This window comes from Jaculus jaculus, chromosome 1 (assembly GCF_020740685.1).
Source record: "Jaculus jaculus isolate mJacJac1 chromosome 1, mJacJac1.mat.Y.cur, whole genome shotgun sequence".
Taxonomy (NCBI): Eukaryota; Metazoa; Chordata; class Mammalia; order Rodentia; family Dipodidae; genus Jaculus; species Jaculus jaculus.
The window spans coordinates 73,909,835-73,932,531 of record NC_059102.1 but is presented as its reverse complement, the minus strand read 5'-3'; the positions used below and the strand labels follow the sequence as shown (position 1 = coordinate 73,932,531).

The 22,697-nt window shown below is 38.5% G+C and overlaps 1 protein-coding gene across 2 annotated transcripts in view; it reads left to right on the top strand.

Moving 5' to 3' along the window:
- The window catches only part of Frmd3 (FERM domain containing 3), a 352,540-nt gene that overhangs the window by 242,603 nt on the left and 87,240 nt on the right, over positions 1–22,697 (top strand). For both annotated transcript variants that reach the window (XM_012947641.2, XM_004653072.2), the window contains exons 6-7: positions 9,630–9,753; positions 20,897–20,984. In XM_012947641.2, the coding sequence (XP_012803095.2) occupies positions 9,630–9,753; positions 20,897–20,984 (212 nt within the window). The remainder of the gene's footprint in view (positions 1–9,629; positions 9,754–20,896; positions 20,985–22,697) is intronic.

The following is a 22,697-nucleotide window of genomic DNA, read 5'->3' as shown; positions in this document are numbered from 1 at the left end:
CATTCTGTGTTATGTTTCCTGGAGGCAGCAAAAAGATGGATTCTATTTTTTTTTTTTTTTTTGTGGGCCAACCTTCATGGTTTTTTTTTTTTTAATTTTTATTAACATTTTCCATGATTATAAAATATATCCCATGGTAATTCCCTCCCTCCCCACCCCCACACTTTCCCATTTGAAATTCCATTCTCCATCATATTACCTCCCCATTACAATCATTGTAATTACATATGTACAATATCAACCTATTAAGTATCCTCCTCCCTTCCTTTCTCCACCCTTTATGTCTCCTTTTCAACTTACTGGCCTCTGCTACTAAGTATTTTCATTCTCACACAGAAGCCCAGTCATCTGTAGCTAGGATCCACATATGAGAGAGAACATGTGGCGCTTGGCTTTCTGGGCCTGGGTTACCTGACTTAGTATAATACTTTCCAGGTCCATCCATTTTTCTGCAAATTTCATAACTTCATTTTTTTTTACCGCTGAGTAGAACTCCATTGTATAAATGTCTATTTGTGTCTTTCTTTCTAGGCCCTGTTAGCCTATTTTTTTAAATTAGTTTTATATTCAATGTATACAGTCAAGTTGGTACCATTGTTAGCCTCTTCCCTGTCCACCCCTCTCTGATTGGGAAATTGAGACCCTTAATATTCTGAATTACTATTTAAAAGACGCATATCACTTTCTTGTTATTTTGTTGATCTTTTAGTGTTTGGTGTTTTTTCTTATTCCTGTATTGTTTAACTATTATTCTAGTGTGATTTATATGATATATTCTTTTCTTTTGCCTCAATATTGTGTTTATCTTTCTCTTTAGTCTGTATCTTCTGAGGAGTTGGCTTAAAGCTTATGATTCATTTTTAAAATATATTTTATTTATTTATTAGAGAGAATTGGAGAGAGAGAGAGAGAGAGAGAATGGGCACACCAGGGCTTATAGCCACTGCAAACAAACTCCAGATATGTGTGCCACCTTCTGCATCTGGCTTACATGGGTCCTGGGGAATTGAACCGAGGTCCTTTGTACTTTGGCTTTACAGACAAATGCCTTGAATGCTAAGACATCTTCTCCAGCCCGATCATGATTCTTTTACTCTGAGGCTACTATACAAAGTTGTTTTCTTTCCTTCAGTTGTGACATGCAGTTTTGCTGGGTATAGCATTTTGGCTTGACAGATTTGTTTTAATAACTTGCAATACATCATTAAAAGCCCTCCTGGCTTTTTTTTTCAGTAATACAAAAGCCTTTAATATTTTTAAAATAAACAGAAAAAAACGGGCGAGGTGATGCATGCCTTTAGTCCCAGTACTTGGAAGGCAGAAGTAGGAGGATTGCTGTGAATTCAAGGCCACCCTGAGACTACATAGTGAATTCCAGGTCAGCCTGGGCTAAAGCAAGACCGTACCTCAAAAAAAAAAAAAGAAAAAAAAAGGAGAGACATATATACATCATAAAATATTACTATAATTTTAACACAAATCTTTATTATTCATTTTACTGTCCAAGTATGTAGATTTTTTTCCCTACTTTTCTGAGACAGTTGAATTTTCACATTTTTCTGTCTTGGACACTATTTAATTTCTCTGTTAAAAAAAGGGGGGGGGCCTGGAGGAATGGCTTAGCAGTTAAGACATTTGCCTGCAAAGCCAAAGGACCCAGGTTCAATTCCCCAGGACCCATGTTAGCCAGATGGACAAGGGGATGCATGTGTCTGGAGTTCATTTGCAGTGGCTGGAGGCCCTGGCGTGCCTATTCTCCCTCTCTCTCTCTCTCTCTCTCTCTCTCTCTCTCTCTCTCTCTCTCTCTTTCTCTCTCCTTTCTCTGTCAAAACAAATAAATTGTGGTGGTTTGATTCAGGTGTCCCCCATAAACTTAGATATTCTGAATGCTAGGTTCCCAGCTGATGGATATTTGGGAATTAATGCCTCCTGGAGGGAGTGTATTGTTGGGGGTGGGCTTATGGGTGTTATAGGCAGTTTCCCCATGCTATTCTTTGGCATATTCTCCTATTGATGTTGTCCACCTTATGTTGGCTAGGGGGTGATGTCCACCCTCTGCTCATGCCATCATTTTCCCCTGCCATCGTGGAGCTTCCCCTCAAGCCTGTAAGCCAAAATAAACCTCTTTTTCCCAGAAGCTGCTCTTAGTTGTGTGGTTTCTACCAGCAATGCGAACTGGACTACAACAGTAAGGTGGTACTGGGAGTGGGGTTGCTGCTAGATATCTGACTGTGTTTGGAGCTGATTTTCAAGAAGAATGTGGGAGGATTTGAAGTCTTGGCGTAAAGGTGCCTTGCAGTGCTGTAAGTACAGCTTGGTGGACTATTTTGGTCTGAGCTGTAAGACTTGAATGCAGTAAGAACTATGGACTGTAAGGTTTGGCTTATGAGGGTGCTTAGACTGGGCTAGCAGTTTGTGTGAGAAGCTTGCTCTTATGTCCATGTCCTGAGAAGTTGTGCAGGGTTGCTTTGTGTAGAAATGAAGTGGTGTGAGCAGAGGGATGTGGTATAAAAAGAAAAATCTTTGGGTGAACTGTTTGCCCATTCAGCTGTAACTGAGAGATAACAACCTTTGAGACTGGGCTAGCTGACCTGTTCTGGGGAAACAGGAAGAATGTCAATTCTTTTGAAGGGTCTGAGCGCTTAAGGAGTGCCCTGTTCTTCAAAGTATGCTTTATTTCCCCCCAGATTAACAAATAGGCACCTTACCTGGTATTGTGGAGAATAAGAAATGCAGGAAAGAGAGGGTCATTGAGTTCGCAACACAATCTTGTTTTTTGGAAATGGCCATGGCAGTGTTAAGCAGTTTTGTTGGATGCCTGAAAGGAGACCCCATGGGGCCATGGGGATGAACCATGGCTTGCAGTATAGACCCAGTGGAGATGCTAGGACCACGAGATGGCTGCTGAGGAGCTGCCGGCCCCAATGAAGTTTTCCAGGACTGTGAATAGCCTAGCTGGAGGGGCGAAATTGGAATGCCAGAGACTTGTTGCTGGTTAGAATTGTCAGACTTGGAGATTTTCACTGGCTAGAGTTGTTGGACTTGCAGCTACAGAATTTGATGTTTGTCTTGGTTGTTTTAAATCTTTTATTGGCTGAATGTTTCTTTGCTATGCCCAATGCCATCTTTTGCAGTGTAAATGTTGATTCTGTGCCATTATGGGTTTTGGGGGGGATTTTTTGGTATTATGGTTCAGTTAAAAGACCTTGGACTATGGGTATGTATAAATATTATTAGAATTGATAAAAACTATGGGACTTTTAAAAAGTTAGATGAATGCATTGCATTTTACATCATGAATGGTTATCAGTTTATGGGGGCCAGGGGTGGAATGTGGTGGTTTGATTCAGGTGTCCCCCATAAAGTGAGGTGTTTTGAATGCTAGATTCCCAGCTGATGGATATTTGGGAATTAATGCCTCCTGGAAGGAGTTTATTGTTGGGGGTGGGCTTATGGGTGTTATAGCCAGTATCCCCATGCTATTCTTTGGCATACTCTCCTATTGCTGTTGTCCACCTTATGTTGGCCAGGGGGTGATGTCCACCCTCTCATGTCATCATTTTCTCCTGTCATCATGGAGCTTCTCCTCGAGCCTGTAAGCCAAAATAAACCTCTTTTTCCTAGAAGCTGCTGTTAGTTGTGTGATTTCTACCAGCAATGCTAACTTTACTGCCACATAAATAAAAATAAAACATTAAAAAAAACCAAAAACTAAGGTTAACGTTATTGCCTCATAAAAGTAAACATGATAATATGAAAGGCTGTGGTAACACTGAAAGACAATTCCAAATTTAATATTAATATTACAGCAACTACATTTCCTCCTGCCCATTAATGTTTTGGTTGAGAAGTATGTTGCCATTCTGATGGGTCTGACTTTCTATATGACTTGGGGTTTTTATCTTACCACTTTCAATATAATTTCCTCCATCTATTAAGTGTTTAATCATGATATAACATGGGAAGATTCTTTTCTAGTGTAATCTGTCTGGTGTTCTAAATGCCTTTTATGTATGGATGGCTATCTCTTTCTCTAATTTTGGGAAATTTTCCACCATGACTTTATTGAAAATGTGTTTATATCTTTAGAATGAAATCCCCCTCACTCTTCTATGCCCACAATTCCTAGATATGGTTTCTCCATAGGCTCTCATACATTTTGAATGTACCACTCATACTTTTATGTTCATTTTTCTTTGAGTGTTATGTTATATGACTGTTCTAATTCCCCTGTCTTGGTCTCAGGCTGTGATACTTTGTCTCCTTTATGTATTCTATTGGTAAGGCTCTCATGGAGTCTTTTATTGAGTTCCTCCTTCATATCCTTTTCTGACTTTCTTGTTTCATTCAGGTTTGTTTGTGTTCTCTTGGAATTTGTGTCTTCTTTGATTTATTAGAGTATATTTAACATTCTTTTAGTTCCTTGTGTGGAACTTCCTGTATCTCCTTCTCACTTGAGGCCATTGCTGTCTGATTAGGAACTTTGTTTCCTTTGAACATGTGGTGTTTTGAAGAATTGTGTATTTTCAGTTAGTTGCTGCTTGAATTTATTTATTTATCTATTTTAATTATTCTTTTTCTTTCAGAGGGAATGCTTACAGTGTTTCAGAATGAATAGATTATTACAGAGTTGATGTGCTTTTTTTTATTTGCTAGAGTAATTATCATGTCCCCCATCTCAACCCTCATAAACACCCCCCCCCCAAATTAGAATGTCATTTGTAGAAACATTCACTATCAAGACATAGGTCAATGATGGAAGTTTAAAAATGATAAAATAAAAACTAATCACCCTGAAAGTGTCAATCATTTTAGGGAGCAAAAGGGTACCAACACTGCTCTGTACACTTGTATATCAGTTACTGTGAGTGTGACTAGAAAGGAAAAAGGAAGAATAAAAATAATTCATGGGAAGACTAGTGATTAGTCTTGAGTTGATAAAGGAAAAAGTAGAGGAAGAGATTGTAGGGCAAAGGAGTGGGAGGTGTGAACAATTTGGCTGAAGGTTGACTAAACAAAGAAAAGTAATGAAATACAATCAAATAACAGGATATCTCCAGCTCTTAGTTGACTGAGACACAGAAATCTGGCAAAATGGCCAGCATATCTTCTTTGAGATAGGAAAATGAAAACAAAAACAAAAGATTAGGGAGAAAAAGGAAGTATAGGATACAAGCAGAGAACAGAGTTGGTCTGATAAATTGATATTGCATATTAAAGGAGTAATAACTATGAAGAGGAAAACTAGAGGGAGCTATAAAGAATAAAAACATTCTGGCCTGTTTTTAGTTTTCCTGCACTCAGTCTTGAGTCTGAGTCCTTCTGAATTTGTTTCTAGGCTTGTTGAAGTCCATCTTGCCCATAAGTATTTATGCTGTCGCCTCCTGGCCTTCTCTGGGACAATTAGGTTACAGATGTGGTGTGGCCCCTGCACTCTCTGGTTCCAACCAATTTTCCTGATTACTGATTAAAAGACAGTGTTCTGCTGCCCCAGACGAGCATGCAGCTCTGTGTCATTTGCACTGAGTTTTCTGAGAGTGCAGTTTATTGATGATCATTGGCTGCTCAGCAGCCAACTCAGCACAGGTCTTTTTGAAATGGCATCCCATAGATGTTTCAGTAAGTGCCAAGTGAAAACCTGGCATCTCCTTCTTCAAGTACTTCAACAAGTACGTTGTCTGTATTCTCTCTTTCTGCTCTTCAAAATTTTCATTACTGAAGCTGGATGTGATGGTGCACACCTTACTCCAAAGATTTGGGAGGCTGAGGTAGGAGACTACATAGTGAATTCCAAGTCATAAGCCTGGACTAGAGTAAAACTGCCGCGGACCGGCAAAGCTGGGACCACCAGTCCAAAAGAAAACAGGGCCTTGGGAGGTGGGCAAGGAATTGGCAGAGTGACAAACAGACACACACACAAGGTTAATGTATCTGAGTGTGCTTTACTGAAGTAGAGCATCAGGTTATATACAATTCTGGTTGCATAAGCTTAGCCTTTGTTTATTTAAGCGGTACAATTTCTATGAATAGCCTGTTCCAGGAGAGGCACAAATACATAGAGCAAAGATTACAATCACAAATTTAATAGTGAATATCTCACCAAAATCAGTGTTAGACAGTCAGTGGTTACAAATGACGTTTGGTTCTTAGCCTGCTTCAAGCATCAAGTATTTTTCACAAAAGTTCTAACAGGGCGACTTCATAATTCTAGTATATTTTCTTCCTTGAACCATGCCATAAAAATGTAAGCAAGCACCAAGGTGGCTTTGACCTAGCAAGTCTGTTCACAAAAGTTAAAAATTACCAAGAAACATGCTTCTCACCATTGTTTGCTAGCATATCCCCATTCCTATACTCCTATATAAGGTAATGGTTCATCGATTGGTTCTGGTTCTTGGAATTCTGACTATGGCTTGAAACAATAGCGGGGTCTTTGGAGGAAGCATCTAATTTTTACTAAGTTGTGAAAGAACATCATGCTGCTGTCATGTGTCAGGAACAGAACAGTGGTGATGAAGAAAACAGCTACTAGAGAGCAGCAAAAGGCACTACAAACCTGGAGAATGCACGTCCTTCCAGGAGGCTTTCTTCCTTGAAGCTTTCACCTCGGCCTGGTGAACAAGTCACGCAGACTCCACTGGAGTTGGCGTGGCACAAAACCTTACCTTAAAAAACAACAAACAACAACAAAAAATCCATTACTGAGGCTGGGGAGATGACTCAGTGGTCAAAGGTGCTTTCTTGCAAAGCCTAATGTCCTGGGTTCAATTCTCTAATACCTACATAAAGCCAGATGCACAAAGTGGCACATACGTCTGGAATTGGTTTGCAGTGGCAAGAGGCCCTGCTGAGCCTATTTTCTCTCTCTCTTTGAGCATAAATAAAATATTTTTTAACGTGCCCATTACTGGGGTCTGGCAAGATGACTCAGTGGTTAAAAGCTCTTGCTTTCGAAGCCTGGGTTTGAGTCCCCAGTACACATGAAAAGCCAGATGCACAATGTGGTACGTGTATTTAGAGTTAATTGGCAGTGGTAAAAGGCCCTAGCATTCTCTCTCTGTCTCTTTCTCTCCTTTCCATGAAAATAAATAAAAACATTTTTAAATTACCATTCCTAAAAGTATCATGCATATTTTTAAGCTGTGTATCCTGGCAACTGGAGTTGCCTGTCCTCATCAGAAGTCAACAGATCCTCATACCCAGGCAATCATTTCAAGACTGACTAGGATATTGTCCTGCTTTGTAAATTTCTCTATTTTACTTTGCTATCAAAGGTATCATCTATATCCTCTAATTGTTATTTACTTTTCTTCAGCTTGTTTTCTGGAACCTCTAACAGACTATGCCTGGGTGCCTGTCACCTGTCATCTTCCAACTTCCATTATGAGGATTTTTGTGATTTTTCTCAAAACTTAATTAACTTATTTGTTTGAGAGAGAGAGAGAGAGAAAGAGAGAGAGAGAGGGAGGGAGGGAGGGAGAATGAATGAACATTCCAGGACCTCTAGCCACTGCAAACAAACTCCAAATGCATGCACCACTTTAGCATCTGTCCTACATGAGTACTGGGAAATAAAACCTGGATCCTTAGGCTTTGCAGGCAAGTGTCCTAACAGCTAAGCTAACTCTCCAGCCCATTGTGTGGCTTTTTTTTTTTTTTTTTGCAATTTGATTACATAGTTCTTGAGTATGCATTTTATAGATGACAATGGCATGTTGCAATGGCAAAAACATTGGGCATGACTGCAAGACTTTTTATTTCCTCCTGGTTTTGTCCTTTTATAATCATTAGATGATTTGCCAACTGGACATGAATCACAGAGATTACTATGTATATAATGTGTATAGGGCATAATTATTTTTTTCTAGTTAAAAGTCTCATTTGTGCTTTTATTGTCTAATGCCATTTTTTTCTACCATCTTCAATCTATTCTCCTGGGCTGTTTCTCATTTCTGCCCAATAGGCTTGGCTCTTTTTCTTTACCAAGTATGTAATCAGGAGAAAGTATTCCTACTGTCATCCCTCACCTCTAGACTGAGAGAGAGGCAGTCACCTCTTATAGACCCTCAGGGTGCTCAAAAAATGTTCAGACATTTGACTTAACCCCTGAAGATTTTCCCTTAGTACCCTATATTAGAATGTGCCAGCCACATCAATCTGATGTGCTATTTTGTACTTAGCTTCAAGCTTTTACAGGCAAAGTACACATAGCTCTGTACTCTTTAATTTGAAGAGAATCCTTTTATTTTTAGGTGCACTTTCCCTTTGATTTCTCTACATTGGGATTTTTTATTTAATTAAACATGCTGTGCATTATCTAACCAGTAGCTCTAGTCAGGGACTTCCTAGACTCAAAGCCAATGAGCTATGAGTGGACCTTAAAGAAGGTTTCTAAGATAGGAACTTATTACCTCAGAAATACTTGGAAGAATTGATAGGCAATTATATTTTTTCTAACTTAAATTTTTTTATTTGACAAGCATATATATAGTGTACAACATGTTTTGAAATATGAATGTATTGTGCATTTTTCAAATTGAGCTAATTAATATATGCATTATTTTATTCATATATTTTCCTGTGTAACACATAAAGTCTATTCTCTTACAGATTTTTTTCTTTTTTTTTCTTGTTTTTGGCATTCCATACTTACATATTACATTTTGTTCATGTGTACCCTACATTACTCTCAGTCTCACTTTACTGTATCTCAGCACTTGCTGGTCAGTGGCCATGTCACAGAAGGGAATAATTTCCCTCACCCTGACAACAGTTACCTGTCATTAGCTCATTAAGGAGGGGAATGGCCTCCCAAGGCCCTCCCCTACCTATAAGAGAATGTTGATTGGCTCCATACTGTGCAGGACTTGTGTAGGCAGCCACAGCTGGAGTGAATTCATGAGTGCCTTGCTGTCTGGACATCAGAGTTCCACAACACTTCTCTCCATCCTTCAGTTCTTACATTCTCTCAGTTACATTTCCTTCAATTATCTGAGCCTTTGAGGGGATGATGTATATGTCCTCTATAAGGCTGAGCCTTCAGTGTCACTAATTTTCAACACTTGTTCATTGTGATTCTTTGTGTTAATTGCCTCCTACTGCTGAAATCCCTTAGAGATTTAAAATATACTCTTTCATTATGAACTCTACTCACCATATTGTAAAGTGGGTCCTTTGAACTTATTTCTCCTCATTAGCTAAAATCATACATCATTTGATATTTCTGGGGTATTATTGATGAGCACAGTGAATTTTCTACTAATATTTAGTGTCTGAAGTATAGATGTGGTAAGTGTCCTACAGTTCTTTGGGAACTCTGAAATAATAAAATTGTCCATCCCCTTAAATGTCAATAATACTACTGTGAGAGTCAATAATTTAAATTATTTTAGTATGTGATAAAGAAAATGAACCCAAGAGTGGGTTAATAGCTACATAGGTTCACAGGCAGATGTGAAAATGAATGTGTCTGTCCAGTGATGCTGTTCCCTTCCCATGAGTACAAACTCATTTTGTTAGTGAGCTCATTCTAAGCTCTTATTTGGGGTGGTGGGAGGCACTCTATATGCATCCTGCTTATTCTGTTGTTTTTAATCTTTCTCTTTTTTTCCACTTTTTGTTGGTTATAGCTGAGCTTGGTGATTATGACTCTGATGAACATCCTGAGAATTATGTCAGTGAGATTGAGATTTTTCCGAAGCAGTCACAGAAGCTGGAAAGAAAAATCATGGAAATTCATAAAAATGAACTCAGGTAATATGATAGTATGATTGACAATTATAAAGGTGAGGAAGTATTCTTACTTTGTGGGAAGCAAAAATCTTTTTTATTTTTTTTAACTTTTTAAATTGATGAGTTCCATAATTATAGACAATAAACTATGACAATTCCCTCCCCTTCCCCACTTTCCCCTTCACAAATGCATTCTCCATCATATTTCTTTCCCTCTCAAGTAGTCTCTCTTTTATTTTGATGTCAGCATCTTTTCCTCCCATTATAAGGATCTTGTACAGTATCATAAACCACAAGAGAAATAGTATAAAGACCTCTGAAGGACTCTTTAGTGTCCTCCATCAATAACAGCTTCTATCACACTGTTTTCCAGGTGGCTGTTTATGAACCATTAGGTATTCAAGCTATATGTTTTTTATTTATTTATTAATTTTTTTGCAAGGAGAGAGAGAGAATGATTGGGCGTACCAGGGACTCACATCACTCCAAATGAACCCCACATACATGTACCACTTTGTGTTATGTGGGTACTGGGAAATCAAACCTGGCACCTTAGGCTTTATAGGCAAGTGCCTTAACTTCTGAGCCACCCCTCCAGCCCTCAAAGCTGTACATTTTTCTATACATTTAGGTTTCTAACATCTTTGAATTTATGAAGCGAAAGCCAAGGTTAACAAACCATCTTTTCCCATTTGAATTTTGTATGGCCTTTTCTTCCCTTGTGGCTCTTGCTTTAAGCATTGAGTTTACACGCAGTTGAATTCATTGACAAGGTTCCCTTTGCTGGGTTGCTCACAAGATGACAGGTTTTAGTTTTTCCTTTCCTTGCCTATAATGCTCTAGTGTATTAACTATAGAGTACTTAGTACTGGGAGGATCAAATTACTGAGTATTACTCCACACCAGATACTATGCTATGCACTTTGCACACATTGGTTCATTTAATCCTCACAGGTGCTAATTTTATTTCCCTATCACACATGAGTGAACTGAGGTCTATGCACAGCTAGTCAATATGGAGCTGTGGTTTGGATTCATGTACTCTGGGTGCAGAAACTATGCTCATAAGCACTATGTGATGCTCTTATTGTACATAGGCACAGGGAACAAAATGAAGCATGTTTTGGATTTGGTGCCAACTTTACATTTAGTTAATTCAGGTGTTCTAGTCTGTAATTAGAATTTAGTACAAATCACAGAAGAATTACTTGATGATAATGACATGCGTATGTGGTGCTGTGGGAAATATAACTAAAACTGGTAAGACCTGGGCACCACTCACTCCTGTCTCCTCAGCCTTTGGTTCTCAAGAAAATAGTGATGTCAAAAACAAATATCTGTCCTTTGTGAAGGTGTGCTGGAACCCTGCTTTATGCAGATACTCCTGCTTCTGGTGAGCCTGAAAACACACATGTGGACACAAGGTGGCAGCGTATTTCAGGTTGGAGAGCCTTTACTTTTACAATGCTTACATATCAAAGCATGAAACTGACTTCAGAAAACACCACACCATCTATCTTTACTTGAGAGAATTTTCTTCTAGTGGAAAGATTTGTTGAATATTTAATACCTTCACTATTTTCCTTACATTTTGGAGATATATATGCTAGAGGTAATAATGAAAACCCAAATATTCCAGTTGGGGAGGCTGTGGCATAAGAATGTCCTTCCTAGGGACCACAGGATGAAAGATATTAGATGATAGTGTTGCATCTTGTCCATTGGTGGTAAATGCCTTCTGTGATCAGAATTTCAGGATTTTAAATGGTTGGTACATATTCTAATAACAAACAGTTATTGAGCATTACCAAATGCTAAAACAGGGTAAAGAGTTTCTATGCACTGTTCCACTGTGTTCTCCCAAATGCTACATGGCAGGCACTCATATGAGGAAGGTACAGCTTGCAGAGGATGAAGAACTTGCTCTGTCAGTCCACAGCAGAGTCAGGCCTTGAACTTTGGTTTACCTGATACCAGTGCCCACATGCTACTCTTGAGTTAAGCATCTGGCTTTATTTGGGTATTAGAGAATCAAACCTGGGCCATTAAGCTTTGTAGGCAAGTGCTATAACCTCTGAGCCATCTCGCCAGCCCTGTAATATTCTTTTATCTACTATTCTTCATAAAACCCAACATGCCACAAAGTCTTATGGTAATATTCCTCAAGATTTTCTTCTTTCAGCTTTCTCTCCTTCTGTTATTTTTCTGGTCCTTGACATGTCTGAATGGCAGAAATAATTATCTCCTCTTGTCTGCACCAGAAGACCCAGCTGGTTTTCTTTGCATTTTTTAAACAGAGCTTGATTTTTAGGGAAATCGTGGGTGATATCAAAATTGAGAGGAATATACAGAGATTTCCCACATACTATCTATGTCTACACATGATCTGCCTACTATCAATATCTACTATCAATATCTCTACCTGGAGTGGTAAATTAATTGCAGCTGATGAACCTACCCTTGATACATCATAATCACCCACTGTCCATAGTTTATATTAGGACTCACTCTAGTATATATTTATGAATTTGAATTAATGTGTCATAACATGTATCCATTATTATGATATAATGCAGAGTGGCATCAATGTCCTTAAAACCACTGCCTCTATCCCATAACCCCTGGAAATTACCAATAATTTTACTGTGCTTGTAGGTTTTACTTTTCCAGAATACTATAGGTGGAATTATATAGCATTTAATCATTTTAGATTGGTTTTGTCTACTTATTAATATGCATACTTATTAACATTTATACTTATTAACATAATATTTAGTTATATATTAATATTGATAGGTTCCTTTGTTGCCTTTTTTTGGCTTGAGAGCTCTTTTCTTAAACTATTGGACCATATCCCATTGTCTGGATATGCAATGTATCACAGATCACTTACTTAATAAAGGATAAAAAAGTTGCTCCCAAGTTCAAGTAATTATGAATAATGCTAGTATAACTGTGTGCAGATTTTTATATAACTATAATTTTTCTGCTTCTTTGGATAAATCCCAAGGAGCATAATTGCAAAATCATAATACCAGAGAATGTTTAGCCCTCTAAGAAATTGCCCAGTGCTTAGTCTAAGTAACTGCCCAGTGCTTAGTCTTCTAAGAAACTGTCCAGTGCTTAGTCTTCTAAGAAAATGTTCATTGCTTAGTCTAAGAAACTGCCCCGTGCTTAGTCTTCTAAGAAACTGCCCAGTGCTTAGTCTTCTAAGAAACTGTTCACTGCTTAGTGTAAGAAACTGCCCATTGCTTAGTCTTCTAAGAAACTGACAAGTGGTTAGTGTTCTAAAAAGCTTCCCAATGGAATATGTCAGGGTTCACTAGAGAAACAAAACCAATAGAATAAATTCTATTAAAAAGAGAATTTATTGGATTAGCTTTTGGCAGTCCAATAGCAGTAGCAGTCCCGAGAATCAAGGAACCTAGTGGCTGCTCAGTCCACTTGGCTAGATGCCTCAGCAGTCCCAATCCAGCATTGAAGGTCTTTGGGCTTCTTGAGGAGCTGCTGGTCTTCAATTTATGCTTATCTTCAATCCATGCTGGAAGGCAGCAAGCAGGAAGGGGCTCTTTTCACCATGAGCTTCCTTGTATAAAGTCCCCCTCTGAGAGGAGCTGCCCAGTCTGGGGAAAGGGCTCACTCTAGGGAAAGGAATTCCTCCTTCAATTAATCCTTCCTGGAAGCAACCTCGGAGACCCATCCAAAAGGGATGTCTGTGGATTACTAAACAAATCAAGTTGACAATACCTTAACCATCACAGAATAGGTCTAGAATCAAATGAAACTGAGAGTACAACCTACCAGAACCTCTGTGCTATAGCCAAGGCAGGCCCAGGAAGAAAGTTTATAGCTATAAGAACATTATCCCAATAAAATAAGCTCAATAAAATATGTCTTAGTTATAGAAAAACAAAAGAAGAAGCCAACCCTAAGTGCAGCAAACAGCTAGAAACAAAAGGCATTAGGACAGAAATCAATGAGATAGACACAAAGAGAACAATACCTAGAATTAATCAGACAAGGAGTTGGTTCTTCCAAAAGATTAACAAGCAGGGCACTGAAATAGCTCACTTGGGAGAGTGTCAGAGTGAAGAAAATGATTACTGAGATTGACCAACCCATACCCAAAATAAAGTGAGGACCCAAATCAATAAAACCCTTGAAGAATAAGGTGTCACAAAATGCTACAATGAAATCCAAAATGTCAGGGAAATACTTGAAAACCTATACTCCAACAGGGTGAAAAATCTAGAAGAAATGGATAAATTTCTAAATGCTTATGACCTAGCAAAATTAAAGCCAGAAGATATAAACAGCTAAACATACTAAGCAAAAAATAAGATTGGAGCAGTCACTAAGTCTCCCCTCAAAGAAAAGCCCAAAGCAGGATGGATTTACTGCATAATTCTACCAGATTTTCAAGGAATATCTACTATCCACACTTCTCGAAGTGTTCCACACAATGAAAAGAGAAGGAACATTACCAAACTCATTATCTAAACCGTTATTAACCAGATCTGAAAACAAGATAAAGACACCCCCCCAAAAAAAAAAAGAAAACTACAGAGCTAATTTCCTTGATGAACATGATATAAAAATCCTCAGAAAATTCTCACAAACCAAGCTCATAATCACTTTAGAAGAGCATATATCACAACTGTATTTTGCTTTTCATCTCAGGGATGCAGTGTTGATTCATTGTATGTAAATGAATAAATGTAATTTATCATATAAATTAAATGACAGAAATCATATGATTGGACTGGGTAGGTGGTTCATCAGGTAAGAATGCAAGCAAGGGCTGACAGGGCCTGATTTAACCTGAGTTTGAGTCTTCAGCACCCACATAAATAGATGTACATGTCCTCATACACCTGTGACCACAACCCTTGGGAAAGCAGAGACTGGATGATTGCTGGGGCTCTCTGGTCAGCCAGTCTCATGGAAAAACAGTTCTGAGTTCAGTAAGAGTTTCCATCAAGGAAATACATGGGTGAGAATAAGAGAGAGACAACTGACACTCTGGCGTCCCCATAGGTGCATGGAGTGCATTTTCACACACACAACAAATAGAGATTTGTGGTGCTTTGAATATAAAATGTCCCACATGGACTCCTGTGTTTGAATATTTAATCTTGAGTTGATGGTGCTTTGCGGGAAGTTTGTGGAAGCTTTGGGAGGTAGAGTCTTAATGGAGGATGTATGCCACTGGGGGTGGATCTTAAGATTTTATAACATAGCCCCTCTGTCTCTTCTCCCTCTCTCTACTTCCTCCCTACTCATGTGACAAAGTTCTGTGGCTGACTGCTCATGCCATGCTTTCTGTATCATGACAGACTTTCCCTCAAAACTGTAAGCCAAAATGAACTTTCTTTCCCTAAGCTTCTCCTGGTTAAGTATTTATTCACACAAATGAGAAAGTAACTGATACAGAAAATTGGCCCCGTGAGTGAGGCTGTTGTGTTAAACCTGTCCATGTGGTTTGTAGTCTCTTTGCGGGACGAATATGGAAGAATTTGGAACTTTGTATTAGAAAAGCCTTACAATTCTGTAAGAAGCTTATTGGGCCATTTTTGAGGAAGTTTATAAGGCCAAGAAGGTCAAGAGAAAAGCAGACCTTGGGACTGGAGAGATTGCTCAGATTCCCCAGTACCCATATAAAGCCAGATGCACAAAATGGCACATGCATTTGGAATTTCTTCTCAGTGGCAGGAGGCCTATGTCCCCATTTCTGTTTCATTTTCCTTTTCCTTTTTTTTCCTCTCTCACTGCAAATAAATAAGAAATATATATGTGTATATATTTTTTTTCAAAGACAAGAATAGTAGAACTTGCAAGCTGGGTTTATACAGTTTCAGAGGGGAAAAGGAACTCTATGAAGAATCAGGCTAGAGTTAGTTAATGTGAAGTCCTGGCAAAGAAACTGGCTTCATTCTACACACGTAATGTGAACTTGAATGAAGTTGAATCTGAAAGTAGACTAGTGTGTTTGGCAGAGAAAGATCAAGGAATAATGGCATTGAATCTGTACTACGTATCCTTTTTGTTGTCCTAATTCAGATCTACAAAGAAATAAAGGAACACATAGAGCAGAAAGATATGAAATATATAAATTTTGGCACTGAAAGAAATGTAAGCAATTTAATGCCCCAGACTCAACACTAAATTGAACTGCCAACAGGCCTGCTGTGACTCAGGGAACATTGTGGGTGAAAGAGCAGAAGATTGTACAAGCCTTGGAGTGGGTAGGAGTATCCTGAGGCATGGTCCCCTGCTACCTCACAGGGACTGACTGAAGCCTTCATGACCCCACAGTGCATACCATAACTGCACTGAAGAGGGCCCCCTGGGTAATAGGAGCAGGGGTGAGGGGATGAAAGAGTAATCACATATAATGAAAAAACAAGGATGTCCAAAGATAAACACAAATTAGAGCCATTCATAACAATCAAACCAACACCATAGAAAATCTTAAAGTGATGCTTTATAGGGAAGGAGGAGAAAAACAATCTCATCCATGAGAACACATGTCATAACACCCACTGACAAAGTAACAAGGGAACAAAGAAGACCTGAAAAAAAATCAACAATGTTCAACACAATAAACTAGCAAAACCTCAACAAGAAATACTAGTAATAGTCAACCAGAAGGCCACCTAATAAAACCATAGGAAAGACTCTTTATAATAACTTTAAATGTAATTAGCCTCAATTCACCACTAAAAAGAAACAGACTAATTTCCGTGATTAAAGAACAAGAGCCAATTATGTCTTTTTTCCCCCCAAATCACTTAGGTAGCAAAGATATCCACAAACTAGATGGCAAAGGACAGAATTCAACCTCCTATGCAAAATAAACTGCAAACAAGTGGTCATAGCTCTTCTTTTCTTTTTTTAAATAGCTTGTCTTATATTTGACCAATATCAAACTAAAGCTACTGAAAAGAAAACAAGAGTACCACTACATAATAATAAAAGGAATAATTCATCAAGAAAACATAAACAACAAAATATCTGGCCTTCCAATTTCATAAAACAAATATGAAAAGGCATAAAATGTCACATGGGTTCTGACACAATAACCTTGGGCAGCTTCAATGTCCCACTCACATATTGAGATAGGTCCTCCAAATGAAAAACCACTAAATCTACTTCAGAGCTAGATATACCATATTTTCACTTGTTCTTAGTAGAACACAGAAACACCTCAAAAATTGACCACATTGTTAAAGCAAGCCTTAACAAACACGAAACTTATAATTTCCAGCTAATTATAAAAGGCAAAGAATGGACAGTGGAGAAACTACAGTCTCCTCAATAAATAATGTTAGGAGTAAAATAAAATTAGACCCTTATCTTTCACTGTATACAAAAATCACCCCAAAATGGATTAGACTTGCATTTAAGACCTGAAACTGTGACACATGGAACTTCTTATACTTTAAAAAAATATTTTATTCATTTATTGGAGAGGCAGGGAGATATACACACACACACACAGAGAGAGAGAGAGGGAGGGAGAGAGAGAGAGAGAGAGAGAGAGAGAGAGAGAGAGAGAGGGAAAGAGAGAGAGAGAGAGAGAGAGAGAGAGAGAGAGAGAGAGAATGAGAATGTGAATGAGCACTGCCAATGAACTCCAGATGCATGTGCCACTTTGTGTATCTGGCTCACATGGGCATGGAGAAATTAACCTGAGTCCTGCCATCTCTCCCACCTGACTTTTGACACTTGAATTTCACTTTTGAAAGTGATAGATATGGAGTCATCATACGGTATTAATATGTTTGGCTTTTTTACTTTAACTCTATTTTTGTGATATTCACCCATTTTTTTGTATGCCTGTGATTGTTTTATTTTCATGACTGTGTCCATTGTTTATTCATCCTACTGTTGATCAACACCTGTATTGTTTTCTATGCTTTTACACATGGCACTACCATGAAACTTTAATAGATATCTTGGTGTAGTAAGCACTCCTGTGTGTTGCGTATGTAAATATGAGTAGATTTGCTATAATTTAGACTAAAATGCCTAATTCCGGTAAATAATGCCAGGAAAGTTTCCAGATTAATTCTATCAAATTGATTTGCTTCATTTCAGCAGCATATAAAGTTTGCCTTTGCTGCACATTCCTATTGGTGCTAATTTTTGTTAGTCTTAGTTTAGCTATCAGATGAGTATGTTAATGGGTGTTGATCATTCAGAGGTGGGGCAGAGTTTCATGCAGCTGCTGACTATTTATACTTCCTGTTTGTTAAGAGTACAGTAAGACTTTTGCCCTTTTTTTTTTCCTGGGTGATCTGAGTTATAAAACACTGTTGTCTATTGATAACTAGGAGTTTTAAAAATGTTTTAGGGGATGGAGAGATGGCTTAGCAGTTAAGTGCTTGCCCGTGAAGCCTAAGGACCCTGGTTCGAGGCTGGATTCTCCAGGACCCACATTAGCCAGATGCACAAGGGGGTGCACACATCTGTTGTTCATTTGCAGTGGCTGGAGGCCCTGGTGCGCCCAATCTCTCTCTCTCTCTCTGCCTCTTTCTTTCTCTCTGTCACTCTCAAATAAATAAACAAAAATGAACAAAAAAAAATTTAAATGTTTTAGGTAATAATCCCCCTATTTTCTTGGTTACATACATTTCTGATATCTTTTCTCACATCATGACTTGCCTTTTGTACCCTGGATGGTACTCCTGATGAACAGAGGCCACTGAGCTTAATGGAACATCCTCTGGTGCTATGCAGCCCTGAAACCCTGCTGTCATCTGGGCTTCAGTTTAAGAATCAGAGATTAGATAACCAGGCAACACATGAAGCATCCAGAAGTGGTCAGATAAAGACCAATTAGACAGGAAAAAATTAGTCACCTTTCTTTCTAGTCTGTTTCCTGTCGCTATTACAACATACCTGAGACTGGGTACTTTATTTAAAAACAGAATCATTTAGCTCGCAGTACTGGAGATTTAAGAGCATGGCATCAGCATCTGTGTAGATATAGGCAGAACATTCTGACTATATTGGAGCATTATAGATGGCAACATGGTGGGAGCATATGTGGGAGAGTGAGGCCATATGCAAGGCAGGAAGCCTGAGGAAACCAAGGGCCAGGCTTCCTGTCATATGAATTAGCTGAAATACCAGGAGAACTATAATTATATTTTTAGGGCCATAACTTTAATGACCTAACTACTGTGAAAAACCTCCATTTCTTAAAGATTCCCCAAGTCTCTTGTCACAACTCTGTACCAAACATGTAGCACTTGACACTTGTTGGACTTTCCAACATGACCTTCTAAAGGCAATCCTTTCACAATTACATTGTTTCTAGGCTGGGTAGAAGAGAGAGGTGAACTTTAAATCAGTTTGGCCTTTGCGAGTGAATAGTGTATGGCTCTTAAAAAGGCATTGATGATGGTATTATCATGGGAGCAGCCATCTTTACAGAGCAGAGTTATTTTGATTAACATGTTGAACAGTGGAAGTAAGCTCCATGGCCTGAGTTTGTAGGAGGCAAAAGGGCATGTTGACTTTGAACCTGAATCCTGGTGGCTTTTGTGTGAGTGATTGACAGCTGTCAGATAGTTTGATGCTGACCAGCAAGCATCATCTACTGTGTGTTAGTGTAAGGGTCAGTAAGTGAGTGTGTGTGTGTGAGAGAGAGAAAGCACCCAATATTTGGATTCAAAAATTATATTTATTTTTTGATGAAAGTTAAAGTAGTAGAAGAATTTGTGAGAGAGCCATAGAAAGAAAGATACTTGTTTGTATGTTTTGAGAAAACTTTCAACAATTGCCTTTTACCAACCTCTGTCATTATAGTATGTGACTTTATGAGTTTATTTTACTTTATCAAGAGATGAAAGAATGATAATGGATTTATTTTTTGAAAAAGGAGAAAGAAATGGCAAAATAGGGGATATTTTGGTAAAAAGAGCCTCTGGTGTCAAGGCCATTAATAAGAGATCAGAAGGTTGATCAGGTCCTCACTTCATGTCCATGGTCTAGAAATTCCAAAGTGCTAGCAATAGAATACTACATATAGATACCACAGACCTGAAACCCAGCCTTGTTCTGTGCCCGCTGTTCAATACAGGTCTTTATTGGTGTGACCCTTATTTATATGCCTGTTATCTACACAACACCTTACACTCACCTCCCAGAATGATGGGCCAATCTAAACTGCCCTATTCACATGTATGAAATCCACATAGGAATCTTTACATAAACTCAGCCTATGCAAACAAAGACTTCTCCTGCCCTATTCTGTAGGTAGTACTCTATAGTTATTTTTCAGTCACTGCTGTCTTGCAGAATATCCCATCATTCACTTTTGCTATTCTGATCTAAGGCAGACCAAGTGGAGATCTGTCTATGAAGGACTTGGGGTACTGATGGATTTAATATTACAATATAATTTTATACTTTGAAAACAGAATGACTTCTGGTTGTTTTGCCTAGCAAACTTTTCTTGATTGCTGGTGTTATATAATTACCCTTGGGTAATTTGGGTTCCCTATGGTATATTGGAGTTGTTAATGTTAGTCAAAGTTACATCTTTGAAAAGTTGCATCATCTTGGCTATAAGTTAGCCCAGAAAGGTCTGTGCATCTGTATTTGTCTTCCCCCTTTCTCCTATAGCTTGTTTACTACCATGGAGGATAATGTTAGGAATAGCAGTTGAAATTTCTGCTGAAAATTCAGGGCTTTACGTGGATTAGCTGACAAGTTTTGTACTCACATGTTCTGTTTAGCGTTGTTTTCGGTGTGGTAGGATAGTCCTGATTCTGTCTTGAGCAAGAAGAAATATGGTTCACCCTTCATAGACTTTGTGAATAGAAAAGAACAGATGCTGTATTTTGCCTTTTTAATTAAAATTAAGTTTGTGTGTGCCTACTTACATGTAACTTGATAACCGTGATTAAACTACATGGTCCCTGGAGTAATGAGATTACATGCGTGGGTGTATTATGGGACAATTAACTATAGACTATGGCATCATATTTCTTAGCAAAGGGCTTCTTGAGAGAAATAATGATTGGATTCACTGATTATGATTTATGTACTGTTCCTTTAGTTAGCTTACAAACCGTATATAATTAATTGAAAGGAATATTTGTTTCTATTGATTTTAACTTAAGCTTCCTAAACTTATCTTATGTTGTTTTAGAGGTCAGAGTCCACCAGTTGCTGAATTTAATTTACTCCTGAAGGCTCACACTTTGGAAACCTATGGGGTCGATCCACACCCATGCAAGGTAACCACTCCTCTCAGCAGGTCACCATATAATCACTGTATTGCTCAAAAGAGAATTAATTGGTGTGAAGACCTGGCAAAACTCTCAGGTGATTTCCACAGCCTGGTCACTACTAACTGGAAGAAATAACAAGTAGGCTTGGGTTTTGGGGTGGTTGGTTTTCTTCACTGGAGTCACATAATTTTTCATGAATTAATGTATAGTGGCCACACTCTCCTAAACTAACATATACACATTTATTTGAGTGAAAGTGAGAGGGTCTCAACAAGTTTACTTTCAAGGCTAGTACCAGGAAATGTGTATTCTTTAAAAATGGGGAAATGAGGCTGAGAAGAGATGGCTCAGTTCGTAAAGTGGTTGCTGCTCAAGAACCTTCATATACACAAACATGAGTGTAAACCTAGCACTGGGGAGGCAGAAACAGGAGGATCCTATGGCTTGCTGACTAGCCACTCCAGGTCTGATTTAGTGAGAGATCCTGCCTGCCTCAAATATATATTGAGGAAAGAAAACTTCAGTGAAATAAAATTTTAAATTACATTGTGAAATTGAAGGTCCTTCTTTTATTCATATTATATGGCAGCATTTTTTGCAAAGGTGAATCTCAGACCACCTTTATTAGAATGACCTGGACTCCACCTTAGTGCTACAGAAACAAAATTCTTGGGATATAGCTGGGAAACCCTAAAGTGATGCTATGTACACACTTTCCAAAAGTTATTTTTCGATCAGTAATCTCCTATCCACATTTTTAACTGTACTAACAAGACAATAGTGCTAATTCCAGACTAAGAATTCAAGTCAGTGAGTTTCTTAAATATACATGTTCAAGTTGTCCTTGGAGCATTTATTTATCTAACTTAGACTAGTTTATTAGCCAAGTGCAAGTACTATCATGCTCAGTTAAAACAGCTCATTAAGATGTACCTTAGCAGAGAGTGCTGAGGAGATGGCTCAGCCAGTAAGTACTTTGGCCTCACATGCATGAGGGCACTAGTTTGACTCATACCACACAGGTAAAATTCTAGGTATGATAACATGTACGTATAATCCCAGTGCTGAGCAGGTAGAAATAGGAGGACATATGGGGTACACTGGCCATGTAGGCTAGCCTAGTTGGTGATTTCCAGTCAGTAAAATTCAATCTTAGAAACTGAATCTTTTGAAAATATTTTATTATTTATTTATTTGAGGAGGGGAAGCAGGCAGATCCAGAGAAATAGAGAATGGGCACACCAGAGCCTGTAGCCACTGCAAACAAACTCCAGACACATGCACCCCTTTGTGCATCTGGTTTATTTGGGTCCTAGGGAATTGAACCAGAGTCCTTAGGCTTCATAGGTAAATGCCTTAACCACTACAGCCATTCCCTCAGCCTTAGAAGGTTAATTTTGAAGAAGGTGGATGTATTTCTGAGAAAGGATACCCAATGTTGTCCTCTGGTCTCCATATCTGTGCTCACATACATGGATGCACATTTGTACACACATGTGAACCTACATACATGTGAGAATAGACAAACACACATATAAAAAGCAGTTTGGGGGCTTCATAAACATCTACTACTCAGGACACACCCCACCCACTACATCAGGGTCTGCTGGAATGGAGGACAGGCTCTTAGATGATGCTGGTGTTTGGTCAGGGAAGGACAGTGGTAGTTGTCCATGCTGCCACATATACATATGTTGTTTTGTACCAGTGATTGTTTAA